This window comes from Populus alba, chromosome 2 (genome assembly GCF_005239225.2).
Source record: "Populus alba chromosome 2, ASM523922v2, whole genome shotgun sequence".
Lineage (NCBI taxonomy): Eukaryota > Viridiplantae > Streptophyta > Magnoliopsida > Malpighiales > Salicaceae > Populus > Populus alba.
This window is the reverse complement of record NC_133285.1, coordinates 3,676,513-3,691,939: the sequence shown is the minus strand read 5'-3', so window position 1 is coordinate 3,691,939 and position 15,427 is coordinate 3,676,513. Positions and strand designations below refer to the sequence as shown.

General features: G+C 38.3%; 3 protein-coding genes across 8 annotated transcripts; all 3 read left to right on the top strand.

Moving 5' to 3' along the window:
- Positions 1-435: 435 nt before the first annotated feature.
- LOC118049339 (serine/threonine-protein kinase Nek2) lies at positions 436-6,918 on the top strand. 3 transcript variants are annotated; one of them, XM_035059311.2, is made up of 15 exons: positions 436-587; positions 1,548-1,683; positions 1,881-1,947; positions 2,337-2,402; positions 2,658-2,704; positions 2,811-2,856; positions 2,987-3,067; positions 3,171-3,213; positions 3,347-3,396; positions 3,489-3,570; positions 3,668-3,717; positions 3,868-3,941; positions 4,121-4,172; positions 4,958-5,419; positions 5,814-6,918. In XM_035059311.2, the coding sequence occupies exons 2-15, from the start codon at positions 1,598-1,600 to the stop codon at positions 6,435-6,437; spliced, it is 1,830 nt and encodes a 609-aa protein (XP_034915202.1). In that variant the 5' UTR covers positions 436-587; positions 1,548-1,597; the 3' UTR covers positions 6,438-6,918. The 3 variants fall into 3 exon arrangements, with proteins under 3 accessions (XP_034915202.1, XP_034915204.1, XP_034915201.1); XM_035059313.2 differs by lacking the exon at positions 436-587 and adding an exon at positions 703-1,280; XM_035059310.2 differs by lacking the exon at positions 436-587 and adding an exon at positions 703-1,353.
- Positions 6,919-6,945: 27 nt separating this feature from the next.
- LOC118049340 (uncharacterized) lies at positions 6,946-10,800 on the top strand. Of its 3 annotated transcripts, none has more exons than XM_035059316.2 (3): positions 6,946-7,354; positions 7,754-8,910; positions 9,782-10,800. In XM_035059316.2, the coding sequence occupies exons 1-2, from the start codon at positions 7,091-7,093 to the stop codon at positions 8,870-8,872; spliced, it is 1,383 nt and encodes a 460-aa protein (XP_034915207.1). In that variant the 5' UTR covers positions 6,946-7,090; the 3' UTR covers positions 8,873-8,910; positions 9,782-10,800. The 3 variants fall into 3 exon arrangements, with proteins under 3 accessions (XP_034915207.1, XP_034915206.1, XP_073263603.1); XM_035059315.2 differs by lacking the exon at positions 9,782-10,800 and adding an exon at positions 9,062-9,096; XM_073407502.1 differs by lacking the exon at positions 9,782-10,800 and having other exon boundaries at positions 7,754-9,090.
- A 596-nt stretch (positions 10,801-11,396) lies between these two features.
- On the top strand, positions 11,397-15,191 carry LOC118049336 (VAN3-binding protein). 2 transcript variants are annotated; one of them, XM_035059308.2, is made up of 7 exons: positions 11,397-11,842; positions 12,004-12,117; positions 13,212-13,641; positions 14,043-14,207; positions 14,354-14,403; positions 14,497-14,554; positions 14,649-15,191. In XM_035059308.2, the coding sequence occupies exons 1-7, from the start codon at positions 11,522-11,524 to the stop codon at positions 14,861-14,863; spliced, it is 1,353 nt and encodes a 450-aa protein (XP_034915199.1). In that variant the 5' UTR covers positions 11,397-11,521; the 3' UTR covers positions 14,864-15,191. The 2 variants fall into 2 exon arrangements, with proteins under 2 accessions (XP_034915199.1, XP_034915198.1); XM_035059307.2 differs by having other exon boundaries at positions 11,400-11,842; positions 13,983-14,207.
- Positions 15,192-15,427: the final 236 nt, after the last annotated feature.

The following is a 15,427-nucleotide window of genomic DNA, read 5'->3' as shown; positions in this document are numbered from 1 at the left end:
GAGAGTTAAAGAGTGAGCACATGGGCCTGGAGAAAGCCCGAAGTTCATATAATAAAGAGGCCTTGCTCGAATAGGCATTCTATGAGATAAGGCTAAATATAGGCTCGAATGGAAACGATGAAAACCCAATAAAACGAAATGGGCCTTTTGATTTGGACCGATGAAACGACAGATTGGCAAACCCGTGCACTGCTTTCCTTTTCACCTTCAGGGTGTCACAATCAAGAAAGGAATCCAAAAAAATAACAGTGACTAATGACACTGCCATTTGACCCTCCCCTCTCTATCTCTCTCACCATTTTGAATTTTAAATTTCTCTCTCTCCTCCACTTTCTCCTTTGCTTGTTTTCCAATTCTTTTGCCGCTCCCACCTCTCTCCCTCCCTCTCTCTCTCTCGGTAATACAAAAAATAAAAATAAAAATACAAAGATAATAATATTTTTAATTCGGTGAAAGTTCCTTTATCACCCTCCTAATATTCCCTTACAGTCAACAACAATGTCCTGAAAATTCAAATTTTCTGTTTCAAGATAAGAAGTTGATGCGTATTAGCTAGCCATTCGTGGTAATCAATTGTCTAATTTCAGGTACCCATCTTTTCGCTTTTCACGTCTTTGTTCTTTCTTGCTTTCTCATCCTCTGTTAGCTAATTTGCTAGGAAAGTGCTTTTTGTTTATTTATTTATTTATATTTTGAGTTAGGTTTGTAGTCTTTTCGCTTAACTGTTCGATTACTTTAATAATTTTCTGTGGTTTGTGTTTCAGTTTCTCATAATCTTAATCCCTTAGAAGCTTGTCGGTGGATTATTATCTTATTCGGATGCTAAATTGCAAAAAATCATTACGAATTTCTCAGCTGTTTTTTTTTTTGGTTGGTAGCTGTATGTAATGGAGTTCTTGTGTATTTTTTATCAAGTCATTAGAAGCTGCATTTTCGGTTTGGTGAGCTATAAAAGCATGCCTATGATGGCGTAACTGTGTGCTTGCGTGTTAGTGGATTGACTTGCACTTCCTTTGGCTAGGTGTAGGGTTTTACTCTTACAATCTATGAGGTGTTGGATTGTGTACTTGGGGGAAAACGAAAACCCTAGAAAATATGCCAACCCCAAATGTAATAACGCATGTGATGTGTTCAAGTGCACTGATTCTTGAAGCATTACTTGCTGTCTTGAGCTAAGTAATTTGGCTTCAAGGATTTGCCACCTTGTGTGGGGCTTATTGTGCCTTTTATTTTGCTTCCCTCCCTGTAACAGCCAGAGTTTGGTTTTGGGGACTGAGGAGGTTGGTTGGTTCTATGGTGTGCGGTCGAAGTTTTATTTTATCCAAGATTACTATCTGATGAAAATTTGAAATGGTGGATTTCTTTTTATTACTTTTTGTATGTTAGTTGCTTTGCAGACCTTATTTTACTGTTTAGTTGTTGTTGATAATTTTGTAGATAGTTACTGCCATAATTTATTGTGTTATCTTGCTTTTCTGTTTCTGGGGCATCATTGACTGTAGCTAATATTATTTCGTGAATAATTGGTGCGTTGCCGTGCTAAATAGTAAGACCATTTGGAAGACTCTGAAGGGAGGTGGGGTTCATAGAACTCGCCATGGAGCAGTATGAAATTCTGGAACAGATTGGGAAAGGTTCCTTTGGCTCAGCTCTTCTTGTGAGGCATAAACATGAAAAAAAGAAGTGAGCATGCTTGCTTAAGTTCTTATGCGTATCAGCATGTGTGTGTTTATTGGCCTAGTGTAGCATTTGAAATTCTGAGTGTTTTTAATTTGTTTCTTGCTGTTCTGAATTAAATCCTGTGCTACGGGAAATAAGATGTTTGGTATTCATCATATTCAATGTTTTTTTTTTTGTCATGGTTTTCCCCTTACTTCTAGATATGTGCTGAAGAAAATTCGTCTTGCTCGTCAGACTGATAGAACTCGCAGGTCTGCCTACCAGGAGGTCAGTGTATTTAACTTCTCTTTAATTTGAAGGAGAACTGAACTGAACTACATTCCTCTTCTGTTTAAGATCGAATACATGCGAATAAGTTGTATCTTGAATGAAAGATAAACATCAGAATAGGTTACACTTGTGGAATTGGAAGAGATTCTTAATAAAATTTGAGTGACTAAAGCTTCACACTTGTGTTTGTTCTTAGATCTAGTTATGGTTTTTTTACTGTTGTTTATTGCTGGAGAATTAATTGTTTGATATGATGTATTGCATTTGCAGGACATTGCTCTTTTTTCTTTTTCTTCTTTTCTGGTGGTCCATAAATTTTAAATTATACACAGCATTCATTTTTCACATCTTTAGAATTTAAGATGATGATGTTTTTTGTACTGCAGATGGAGCTTATTTCTAAAGCAAGTAACCCATTTATTGTGGAATACAAAGATTCCTGGGTAGAAAAGGTATGCAGGCCTTATTTTGCGAGCTATATTTCGAGAATCAGCTATTATGCCATTGAGTAATCGGTATTACCTTTCACTTATGTCTTAACTATATGGAAGTGGTGATAGTTAAACCCATATTTGATGTTGAATCATAGAGTGCTAAAACTTGGAAGTTCTTTTTTTTTTACTGTGATTACATGTTGAATCATACATAAGTTAGCTTCTATGGTGCTTTATTGCTGTGCAATTGACAACTGGCCTCGTCATTTCCAGGGCTGCTATGTGTGCATCATTATAGGATACTGTGAGGGTGGAGACATGTAAGTTTAATTCTTAATACAGTTTTCAAGAAATGTCTGATTCTCATCTGGATATGACTTGATTTGTTGTCTTCTTGACTTCCCATCCCCATTTGTTTTTCTACAGGGCTGAAGCTATAAAAAAGGCCAGTGGTGTTCATTTTCCTGAAGAGGTAGTTGTTCTTGCATCACAACTGCTTTTCATTGACGCTGCTGCTCTATAGTGTTCATTTTGATGTCAAAAACTTAGTGAACTTGACCTTTTAACTCATGTATGTTCTGCCTTTGACTGATATTGTGCAGAAACTTTGCAAGTGGCTAGTTCAACTCCTGATGGCTCTTGATTACTTGCATGCTAACCACATTCTTCATCGTGATGTCAAAGTCAGTTGCACTTTTTGCTGCAAATACTGAAATAATAGTTGATATTTTATGTATGAAAGCTCACATATTATTTTTCTCTAATGGTGTTCCAAAATTGCTCCAGTGTTCAAATATATTTTTGACAAAAGATCAAGATATTCGACTAGGTAAATAATTCAACTAGTATTATGGCCATTCCTAACTGTCCGAGCTTGTTTATTCAAGATTCACTTGTACTTTTGTTTGCAACACTTGTTGTTTTAATCAATACAAACTGCTTACAGACACCTGTTGTTGCAGGTGATTTTGGTCTTGCTAAAATGTTAACTTCAGATGACCTTGCTTCTTCTGTGAGCACTATGTTTACTTATGAGCTTCATTCCAATGTTTTATCTTATCCCTGATATAATGATCATGACTAAATATTCTGGTCCTAATACAGGTTGTGGGAACTCCCAGTTACATGTGCCCAGAGCTTCTTGCTGATATTCCCTATGGTTCCAAGTCAGATATTTGGTCTTTAGGTTAGCTACTCACTTGTTTAAAATCATTTAAACACGACAAACTGTGATTTCTTTTAATTTTTTTTTTCTTTTTAATGTAACTTGATGTGCTTTCCAGGATGCTGCATATATGAGATGGCAGCTCACAAGTCTGCATTTAAAGCTTTTGTGAGTTATTAATATGCTGTTTGTAGAAACAATATGGGCTTGTTTAGGACGTTGCTTAAACAAATTGAAGAATTCCATTTCATTGTGCTTTTCAATAAGTACCTGGTGCAGATCTTCATAGAATTACCTTTCTTCTTCTTTCTTGAGCAGGATATTCAAGCACTGATTAACAAAATAAATAAGTCTATAGTGGCTCCTCTTCCTACTGTGTACTCTGGTCCATTGTGAGTCCACCTCTCACATCATGAATTAAATATGTCAGCTACAGAGATTGTTTTACTTTTGCAACTTTGGCTTTTCTGATGTGCATTGATAGAAAGTTTTAGCAAGTCTTATAATTGTTGGTAGACTTAGTTTTCATGGTTTTCCCTAATCTTTTTCTTTTTTAATGTAACCTTTTCAGACGAGGGCTGATTAAAAGCATGCTGCGAAAGAATCCAGAGCTTCGACCAAGTGTATGTTTTCTCCCTCCTGCCTCCTCCAATTCCTGTTTGGTTTTAATGAGCATCTTTATATAGGTTCACAGGGAAAGACATTCAAACACATCTGTATTTATACATTCATTGTTCTTTGGTCCTCCAAAGTGATTATTCCTATGCATAATTAATCTAGAAGTACAAGCCTAATTTGTTCGACTTGGAGAACGAAGTTTGTCCAACAGGCCAAAATGATTTGGAGATCAAAGTGGCAAAATAGGTTTAGGGTTGGTTATCTAGTTCACTTCTGTTCAAGGGTCTTCAGACTCTTGTGGATATCTGGGCTGTAAATATGCATTATTTGATCCCTGCTACTGTCTATTAAGAAGGCTGGGCTTGGATGTTAGGTGCTGATGCCAGAGTGTTACCTTGATGTTGGAACCTTCTTGTGACCACATTTAAGCTTCAGGTTGTAGAGTACATAAGTTGGGCCAGAAGATTGCAAAACGTATTTATTTATACCTTGAATACTTATTGGGGAAATTCAGCACTGTATGACAACAACTTCTTTAGAGTGGAAAGCAAGTTGGTTGGTTTGTTTAGTCTGACATCCATGAATTGCTCGCTTAAATATGCTGTGTAGGTTATGATTCCTAACTGAAACCCATGCCTAAGTGCATGTCTCATCATGTTACATGTGCTTATAATTTCTAGGGTGAATAGCTGCACAGTAGACAGAGTATATAGGTTTTAGAAATAAATATGCTTCAAATTTCTTTATAGTATTTATTCAACTTCTTGAAAATTAGTTCTTAATGTGCCAGGCTGCAGAGTTGCTTGGTCACCCACATCTTCAACCTTACCTTCTCAAGATTCATCTAAAGTTGAATGGCCCGAGATGGAATACTTTCCCTGTCGAATGGTCTGATTCCACCTTCATAAAGAAAGCTAGTTTTGTGGATCCACAAGCTGTTCCCAGTTTTACTGCCAGAGAAAAAAGGCGATCATTCAACAATGACAGGGCTTTGAATCCTAGTATATCAGGAACTGAACAAGACTCCCCCCATTCTTCTCAAAGAGATCAGGAATCCCCAGCCCCAATTTATTTGAACCAAAGGTTCACCGAATTATCTGTCGGTGTTGTCCATGAAGAATTTGGTAATACGGCAGCAAAGTTTTCAACATATGCCAGAACCCCAAGATTGATGCCCTCAAAAATTTCTGCTACTCCTAGAAGGCAGTCAACACCATCCAAGATATCATATACTACTTCAAAGCATGATTCGGTGAGTTTTAGGTATAGAAATGAAGTGTTTCATCTGTTCAAGTAGCATCTATACCTACTCTCATTTTTTTTTTCAGTTGAAACTTGGGAAATCTGACAGCATGTTAGATGTGGGGCGTTTCTTTGATTATTTAGGTTCAAGTATACTGAAGGTGTCCCCTTGATCTCTGATGTGTAGAGCACTGATATGTTTTAGGAGCATATTATTATGACCTAGAGACCGCGTTATGCAAGCTCTAGTGCTGGCCTTGGCTTTTTTATGTTGGAAATTAAGCTGCCATGCTTAGGAACACCCACTATGGAATGTGTTCATAGAAAAACACAGACAGCTTCTGATAAGTTAAGAAGCAGAAGCATTATCATTAGCTAATTTAATGGTATGCTCGTATTCGCAGCTTCCAGTGTCATGTACTACAGTGAGCAAATCTTCCCATGCTGCACGCAGAGCATCTCTTCCATTTCCAACGAGAGCTGTAGCTGCTGGAACCCATTATAAGGCCTGTCATGGTCTTCTTCATAGCATGGATTCTCCAAACGTTTCTGTGAATGCTCCACGAATTGACAAGATCGCAGAATTTCCATTAGCCTCTTCCGAAGATCCTTTGATTCCCATCCATGGAACATCAACTTCAGCACAATTCTCTTCATCACCCGACAGCGTGGACAGCTCCATCACAAAGGACAAGTGTACAGTTCAGGTTCTAGAGAGAGCTGTATCCAAGCACCGTGTAACTGAAGCTTGCCAGCGAATTGGAAGTGAATGCTCGGAGCATAATCCAACAAGTGGTGTTTCAAGCCGTTCATCTTCACACTCTAGACAGCAGCGCCGGTTTGACACCTCGTCATACCAACAGCGTGCGGAGGCTTTAGAAGGATTGCTTGAGTTTAGTGCGCGCCTTTTGCAACAAGAACGGTTTGCAGAGCTTGGGGTGTTGTTAAAGCCATTTGGGCCCGAGAAGGTTTCTCCCAGGGAGACTGCCATTTGGTTGGCTAAGAGCTTCAAAGAAACTGCAGTCTAGGAAGAAACATGAAACAAGAAGTTGTCTTTGTCCTTGTCATTACACAACTTTGTACTCCCATAGAAAATTAGTCTCAAACTCTCAAGCCTTCACACTCGAAGGTGCTTAGATGCTAATAATGTGTGCGTATTGATCTCTCACGGGAGAGCTGTTTTTGAACTTGAAAGTTTTACGAAAACGATGAAGAGGGAAGTTTTGGAGCAGGCATCCAATTGACCTCTTGCCTTCCGGTGACTCGGCCACCGTGGTGTATAGGGGTAACAAGTAGAGGCTTTTGGTACAAACGGAAGCCAGATTTCTAGAAGCTTGTAATTTTAGATACAAACACTTTTTTTGCTTTGTGCTTGAAAAATGTCACGTTCCCCATAACGTGATATTTCTCAAGGGAGTGACTAAGAGTTAACACTTATTCTTCGAGTTTAACAAGGCATCTTTCCCATGGTTTAAATAGTTTATTCAGAGAAATTAAGAGACGAATGAATATTTTTTATTGTCTTGTTTCATTTCAATCCTTCCATAATTTCGCACGTAAATAAACAAACGGTTTCTCCGTGGCCCAATCAGAGTCAAGCAGGGCCCACCAAGGTTCAAAGTACGACCAACGTCCTCCTTTTTGTGTGATCGAGTTCAACGACAGCAGAGAGAGACAAGACATGGCAGAAGCGGGAGTGTTAGAATTGTATGAGCTGCACTACTCTGATTTGCTGCTGTTATCATCAACTTCACCGGTACCAGAGGAGGGAGAAGAAAGAGCGGAGAAAATAAAGAAAACAATAATGGAAACCCTAGGCCCGACTGGCCCAGGACTCCTTTCCATCACTGGTGTCCCTAAAGCTTCCATTCTTCGACAAAGGCTCCTCCCTCTTGCTAGCAAGCTGGCTCTTCTCGACCACGATCGCCGCAAACACATCCTCAAGGTTTAATCTTTTCTTAATTTTAAAAGTTATTGAACTTTAGATTGTTTTATTTTTCAGGGTGCCAGTGTTTAAAGTGACTGGATTGGATTGATGAAACCGTTTTAACCTAATTTATTGCTTGGGGTGGGTTATAGCTTAGCACCATTGCTAATATCGAAGAAAGGGAAAGCAAAAATCATGCAGTTAATGCATCAGTTCTTTTTTTAGTATTTCTGCTGTTTTCTTTAATTATAGTATTTTAAGCAACAAAGCATGGAATTAAAAGTGTTTTTCTTGTGTCTGCTTTCCGTGGTGATTGGATGGCGGGTGCGATTGTATTTGGGTCAGAGCATAGTTTGTGCGCTTCCCTACAAGTGTTGATCTTTCAAGTTTTTTTTTCCATTTTCCAATGATTTGCAGGAGCACAACTTGGGTAGTGATGTTCCTCTGAAGAACCCGGATAGAAATGTGTCCTCTTTTGCAATGCAACTCAAATATGCTCAAGCTCTAGAATCTGCTCCGGGTAAATTGAATAATGGAGCCCGTTCTAATTCGAATTTAGAATCAGCTCATCTGGATGACAATGATGATGAAGTGACAGACTCTGCCGAAGATGAATTTGCAAATCTGTCTGATAACTTTAGGGAGCTGGGATATTGCATGATGGAGCTGGGGCTTCGTGTTGCGCAAATATGTGATATGGCCATTGGTGGTCAAGAGTTGGAACGGAGCTTACTGGAATCAGGGACAGCAAAAGGACGCCTTATACATTACCATTCTTCTCTAGACAACCTACTGATAAAAGCAAGTGGGAGAAGGAAGGGATCCACAAAAAAACAGGCTTATTGTGAGAAGAACCAAGTGCTGTTATCAAGAAGTGAGCAAAAGCAATCAGAACGCTGTAACTTGGTTGCAAATGTTAATGAAGTCGGATCAAGTGGAAATCAGGGAAACCTATGGCAGCAGTGGCATTATGATTATGGTATCTTCACTGTTTTGACAGGACCCATGTTTCTTATGCCCTCCCAATTATCAGAAAATACCGCAACAGATCAATTTCCAGTTTTGTGTGGTCAAGACTGCCCTTTTCCAACTGGACATTCATATTTGCGAATCTTTGATGCCAATACAAATGATGTCCTCATGGTGAAAACTTCTTCAGAAAGTTTCATCATTCAGGTCGGTGAGTCGGCTGATATCTTATCGAGAGGAAAGCTTCGCTCAACCCTTCATTGTGTTTGCAGACCCCCAAACTTAGATAATCTAAGCAGAGAAACTTTTGTTGTGTTTTTGCAACCTGCATGGAGCAAAACTTTCTCAATCTCAGATTATAATGTGCATCACAGCATTTTAGGTTGTCATTCTTCAAACAAGGGAAATGGCCTTACTGAGCTTGACTTTAATGAAGTAGCTCGAGAAATTCATAAAATTGTTCCCCCACTTTCATCACGGTTGAAGGATGGGATGACATTCGCAGAATTCTCACGTGAAACTACCAAGCAATATTATGGAGGCAGCGGTTTACAATCAAACAGTTAGCTCTTTGCCTTTCTATTTGCTGTAGGATTCAATTTTGGGTAAGACTTCTGATATCTGTTCTGTTATCTCTTTGCTCAATGTTTTTTAGGGGTGAAAGGGATGGATGTATAGATTAATTTTGTGAGAAAATAGTTTCTTGAATCAAACATATTTGGTAACTCACCATTGACCTACCTTCCTTTTGTGTAGCTATAGATCTGCATTGGTTTGGATCTCTTTGAGTTACCATAGGCGTTTGAGCTTGGTTGGGTGGTTGCTATTAGTAAATGACAGTGGGGCTATTTTTTGGAATAAAAGCAGCAATTTAAGCTGCTGATGCTCCCATTACATAGAACAGTTGATGGTGGATTCTTACTTCTTGAATATAGAGACAGACAGCAGAATATGGCCGGCAGAAATAGAAAATAATTCGTCTTGAATGGTCTGTAGAGGGACAGGTCCAAGGTTACTTCGTATTTACTATGAAGGAATGATCTTTGAAGTGCCAATCATAGATTCTCTACAAGTCATTGAGGTTGACAAAATCAAGATGCAGGGGCTGTCTTCTCCTTGATTTCTAGCTGGGTCAATCGTGTTCCTTCCATGTAAGGGAAACGGCAACTGAATTTATATCAGGTGTGCCCTCAAGTCCCAACCAAAAGTTTCACCTTAAAAACGATTACAAACGCCGCATTCCATGTGAAAATTCTTTATTTTGGGTTTAGACATTGGAGAAAGGTAATAATAACTCGCAAGACATTAGGCATGACACCTTCGATTCTAGTTTTTTCCGTCTAATGAGTTTTTTGACCTGCGAGATACGTAGAAAGAAATAACCCTGTATGTGCAGAAGGAAATGGACCAGCAATTCCACTATACTTCCTCTGGTTATATTACCTTGTTGCTAATACTTGATTGTTTGACCTGCAGTGTCTGTTCTAGTCAGTCATATTAGCCAGGCAGGCCCCAAGCCTGGCACGAACCTACTTTTAGCCGTTGCAAACGGTTAAACGAGAACCAGCAATCCTGTTTGCCATGCTTTTACCATTGTGATGACAACTTTGTTATGGTAATGTTGGGCAGAAGTTTCTGGGGTAAGAAATACTAACTTAGGGCCACAGTGCTGAACACTTCTTCCACATACATGGAAGTTTTTATTTTTTTATTGGAGTGTTTGAACGTTACTAGCAGCACCCAGCCTGAAAAAAGAAAAGAAGAGAAAAAAAAGAGGTGGGGTTGGAACGGATTGGAAATTTCATTTAATTTCATGTAAAGTGACAAAGAACTAGACGTTTGAATAAATTAGCTTTCAAAATGTATTATAAAGCTAGATCAACCATTGAAATATACATGTGAAATGCAAGGGAAAAGCTAAAGGTGGATAGGGTGGCTGCATGATCATAGAGTGAATGTGGCGAAAGGAATAAAGGGCATCTCTTTATCCAGTGGAGATCATTATGCAAGAATCGCGCTAGAAGACTTTTATAAAAGAGACCCGGTTTTCTTCCTCTTTCCGTTTTAAAACTCTTGATTTTGTTCAGAAAACAAAAGAAAAGAAAAGAAAAGAAAAGAATCATATAAATGCAGGCCTTTGTGACAAGGGAAGAAGAAGAAGAAGAAGGGAACAAAGCAGAGATGATGATGTGGATAGGCACGCGCGTTTTAGCACAAGTCTCCCTTCTCTTAAATGGACAGGGCAGGCAGCTTTGTGTCTGAAACTGTAGAGGCAAAACTGTGAATCTAAATCTGTTTGGAGTTTGGACCTCTGAAGCTTGTCAGCCTGGGATGTCGACAAGCCTCTGAGACATTCGTCCAGGGGGGGTATATAATCACAATGGTCCCCATCAAACGTGCTTCCCTTTCTCGGAGCTCTTAAGGTGTTCCCTTTATAGAATTTTGAACAGGATCTGTATAACAAACTACATGTCCCCTTGCATTAAATGTTGATTGTACCCTTTATTTAGAGAAAAATGTTTATAATTGCAATATGTTTTTTTTTTTGTTTTAAAAATATATTTAAATAATTTTTTATACTTTTAAAAAGTATTATACACCACAATATTAAAATATATTTTTTTATTTTATTATTTTAAATATATTTTTGATCATGTTAAAAGCAACAAAAAAATGATTGAAAATCACTTTTAAAACTACTGGTTTTGTAATTTTTCAGATAAAAACATACTTGTTACCGGCTGTTGGAATTTTAGGCACCGATTTTTTTGAAAAAAAATATTTTTTTTGTTTTGAATTAATTATTTTTAATGTTTTTATAATTTTTTTTAATATACTAATATTAAAATAAATTTTAAAAATAAAAAAAATATTATTTTAATATATTATAAATATAAAATATTATAAAAAACAATGATAGAGTAGCTCTTAGTGCTGCTTTGTTAATTAAGTACTGTAGATAATTATTAGCTCAACCAATCATAGAGGGCTGATATCAGGTTCCAAAATTTCATGCCACGTGAAGTACTTTATTTACCGTGTACCAGAACTTGCCATAAATTTACAAAAAGCAACCATAGAGGCAGAGACCATCGACCCCCTTTGGTCCTATAAAGTGACTGGCCCCTAGGCACCTGCAACCTTTGCGGCTCAAAATTTGTACTACTCGCTACTAGTTCCAACCCCACAGGCTCTCTTCTTGACTCAACAGCTATTATGGAAGAGATCCCTCTTCTCAGCCTTCGCCGGCCAGCTTACAGCCCAGTCTGCAGCAATATTCCGCTGCCAGAGAGCCCAAAACTGCCAATGGAGTTCTTGTCAAGGTCATGGAGTGTCTCAGCTCTTGAAGTCTCAAAATCCCTCACTTGCATGGCCTCTAACAAGTCTGCTAGCAGCTCTACTTGTACTGATGCTTCTTCTATACCTGAAGATGTCACTGGTGAGATGACGGAGGAGATTGTGCATCCTAATCCGTTTGCCAACCAGTTTCCTTTTGGTTCTTCCCAGCTTGTACTTGAACGTATCATGTCACAATCAGTAAGTCCAAATAATCACAGGCTTCAAAGTTTTGAGATTAGTTTTGACTGGCCAGTTGTTATGTTTTCAGACAAGAAGCCATTTTCTCTTATCTTGTGATATTTTGAGGAACTCATGGTCAAGTTTATGATTTTACATTTAAATGATTCTTGGTGTTGCAGGAAGTGTCGCCACTGGCTTCAGGGAGGCTCTCTCACAGCAGTGGACCTTTGAACTTGACGGAATCAGAGAGCCCCCCAATTTCACCCTCTGATGAATTTGAAGACATTGTTAAGGTCTTGTATACATTTCTTTTCCTTGAAGATATTTCATGTAATTCTATTTTTCCAAGTTTTCTGGGTAGAGGCTAGAGAGAGAGAAGACATTCTACCACCTATAAGCTTTTGTCTTGTTCCAATGACACTTTTTTCCCCTTAACATCATTTTGAGTTGTCTTTTCCACTAAAGAGGCTGTTTGTAATTGCTTATTCGATTTTTTTAAGTATATTTTTAGTATGTTTTTATAATTTTAATGTGTTATGTTAAAAATAAAAGAAATTAAAAAAAATATTTTAATATATTTTTAAATAAAAAGTATTTTTTAAAAATCATACAATACCAAACGCATATCAAATATTTTTAAAAATCATACAATATTTATAACATCAAATAAAAACAAAATTAATTTTAAACATAAAAATTCAAATTTTTAATAAACACCGTCCACCATGTTGTAAAACAAGTTATTAACATGTTTTTCTAAATTGTGCATGATTAATTAGTTTGACAACATGTTTCCATTACCTGAACTGAACTGGTCTTGTTGCTTTACATTACTTTGAAGCTAGAATTTTGAGTCCATCATTTAGTTATTTTTTTTCAACAATGTGTTTTCTAGCATGCACTAAAGAATTTAAAGATGTGATGGTCTCAAGTATAATAATAATAATAATAAATCATTTATTTTTTTTATTTCTTACCCTGGCATATGAACACAATCAGGACATGATTACATGCTTTCGAAAAATTCTCACCCTGTCCTTTGATGTGGTCGAATTCATTAACAAAAAATAACTCTGAAGAACCATTCAGGACTCGAGTACAAAAAAATATCTGCAAGCTTCCAAATTCTCCCACCAACAGAGTTGGTCTCCTTGTAAAAATTGCAGGATCTATCTGTGATCTGATTCTTCCAATCGCGCACCATTTATCCAAAAGAATCATCCTTTCAGTTCCGAATAGATGTGTATGAAAGCTTACTGTATTCTGTTTTATTTTCTCCTTAAGGAAATTAGCAGAAATTAGTGTTTTCAGAGCTGGAATGACATACAACCTCTCTAGTTGTACATGCACATTTGTTGCTGATGATACTTTTGCGTTCTCTGTGCAGTATTTTCGTTCTCACAACACCTTGAACCCCCTATTCAGTGGTGGCCGTGCCAGTGCTGGACCTGGTAGTGGCGCCCCTCCCAGTGGAGCCAAGACAGTTGGGAGGTGGTTGAAAGACAGAAAGGAGAAAAAGAAAGAAGAAACTAGAACCCAAAATGCGCAGCTCCATGCAGCTGTTTCAGTTGCTGCTGTGGCTTCTGCCATAGCAGCCATTGCAGCAGCCACAGCTTCTTCAGCATCAGGAAAGAATGAGCAATTGACCAAGACTGACATGGCTGTGGCATCTGCGGCTACATTGGTGGCTGCTCAGTTTGTGGAGGCTGCTGAGGCTATGGGCGCTGAACGTGACCATCTTGCTTCAGTAGTAACCTCTGCTGTGAATGTTCATTCACATGATGATATCACCACTCTAACAGCAGCTGCAGCTACTGGTAATGACTTTGCACTTTATGTCTATGATAATTTTTTGCAAGTATTCCTGCAAACTGTCCGTTTCTAGCCCACATTTTGTTAGTAGAAAATTTAAGATAGCCCATCGAAGTTATGCTTAAATCGTTTGGTGAATTGGGTCTCTTTAAGACATACTTGATGATCATCCCATACAAGCCACTTTGGTCTGCAAATGTGACAAAATTTGGCACGTGTCGACGATGTTTTTTACATAAGTTTCATGTCCATCAAATACTGTTATAGCTGCTACAGTCCCTTAATCTTGAAGCACTTCCGGATGAAAAGTGGCATTCAAGGATGGTTATTTTCCTTTCCTGTTCAGCTCTACGGGGGGCAGCAACCTTGAAGGCAAGAGCATTAAAGGATGTTTTGAACGTTGCAGCTGTAATACCAATGGAGAGAGGCATCGGAATCTATGGTGTGGGAAATTATGTCCATCATAACCGAAGCTACAGCGGTGAGATTTCCAATGGGGAGAATTTCTCGGGTGCCTGTAGTGTAGAGTTCCTCGCCAGGGGCAGTGAGCTTCTCAAGCGCACCCGCCAAGGTAAATTAATCATCTAACCTTTTTTCATCTGGTTAGTTTTATCACCTCGGAACTGAATATTAAACGGTCTACATCCGGCGGTCTTTCTATATTGCCTTTACTCTGGAGAAAACAAAATATAACAGTTAACATTGATGTCATTGCAGGCGATCTGCACTGGAAAATTGTCTCTGTCTACATTCACAGAACAGGACAGGTGAGATTTTTTGAAATGTTTTGTTTAACATCTTATTAACTAACTTCCAATTTCTACGTAATTCACCTGAAATCATATCATTTTTCATTGTAGGTGATGCTAAAGATGAAGAGCAGACATATTGCAGGAACTATCACCAAAAAGAAAAAGAGTTAGTATCCTGTTACCCGCTCCGCCAATTACTTGGGAGCACAAATTGTAATTCTAATACCGTTACACTTACTGACATGTCTTGTGAGATACAGATGTGGTGTTGGAGGTTTGCAAGGATTTGCCAACATGGCCAGGGAGACATCTGTTAGAGGGTGGAGATCAGCGTCGATACTTTGGACTGAAAACACTAGCAAGAGGTATTGTGGACTTCGAGTGCAAGAACCAGAGGGAACATGATATCTGGACACAAGGTGTTTCAAGGCTTCTCTCTATTGTATCCCAAAGAAAGAACAGAATCCCAATCTAGAGTTCCACTAGAACTAAAGGCAATGGGTCTGTTTTTATGACTAATTAGCCAGGCTTCTCAACATACCGGAACCACTGTTGATTTTGTCCTTCTCGGAAATGTAAGTGCAGTGTAGGCATAAAGAGGTCTGCTTTCGGAACTAAAATGAAACTAGAGGGTAAAAAATCATGTATATGCTTTCATCTTCGGTTTGACCGAAGTAAGGGAAGCAGACTACTGTAGTTATGGCACGTTAAAGAAGTCGACTACAATTAGATGGTGTTATTTAATTGAAAATGGTGGTTTGCCAAATTTCTTCCAGTAAAATTTTGCTAGGTGATGTTCTTTCCTTTTGGTGCAAGTCTTCCTGGAGTTGGTGCAGAAATACTTCTACACTGAATCATTATACATGAGTTATGGTAAAGCCATAATTAATCATCTATGGTTTACTGCATTTTATGAGCAACAAAATGAAATGAAACGTCAGTTGGAAAAACGTCCTTGTTGAGTTCAAGAGAGCAGCAAACTCTTAATGTATATACCCGGATCAGAGGAAACAGCAGAATAGCAATCAGGGAAGCAGAC

What these genes read in the sequence shown, in the direction of transcription:
- LOC118049339 (XM_035059311.2), top strand. Translation starts at nt 1,598, where the DNA reads ATGGAGCAGTATGAAATTCTGGAACAGATTGGGAAAGGTTCCTTTGGC. An exon ending in AAGATTCCTGGGTAGAAAAG is followed by an intron (nt 2,403 to 2,657) that starts GTATGCAGGCCT and finishes CGTCATTTCCAG; the next exon opens with GGCTGCTATGTGTGCATCAT. An exon ending in TTCTTCATCGTGATGTCAAA is followed by an intron (nt 3,068 to 3,170) that starts GTCAGTTGCACT and finishes AAATTGCTCCAG; the next exon opens with TGTTCAAATATATTTTTGAC.
- LOC118049340 (XM_035059316.2), top strand. Translation starts at nt 7,091, where the DNA reads ATGGCAGAAGCGGGAGTGTTAGAATTGTATGAGCTGCACTACTCTGAT. An exon ending in GCCGCAAACACATCCTCAAG is followed by an intron (nt 7,355 to 7,753) that starts GTTTAATCTTTT and finishes AATGATTTGCAG; the next exon opens with GAGCACAACTTGGGTAGTGA.
- LOC118049336 (XM_035059307.2), top strand. Translation starts at nt 11,522, where the DNA reads ATGGAAGAGATCCCTCTTCTCAGCCTTCGCCGGCCAGCTTACAGCCCA. An exon ending in AACAGCAGCTGCAGCTACTG is followed by an intron (nt 13,642 to 13,982) that starts GTAATGACTTTG and finishes TTTCCTGTTCAG; the next exon opens with CTCTACGGGGGGCAGCAACC. An exon ending in ACATTCACAGAACAGGACAG is followed by an intron (nt 14,404 to 14,496) that starts GTGAGATTTTTT and finishes TTTTCATTGTAG; the next exon opens with GTGATGCTAAAGATGAAGAG.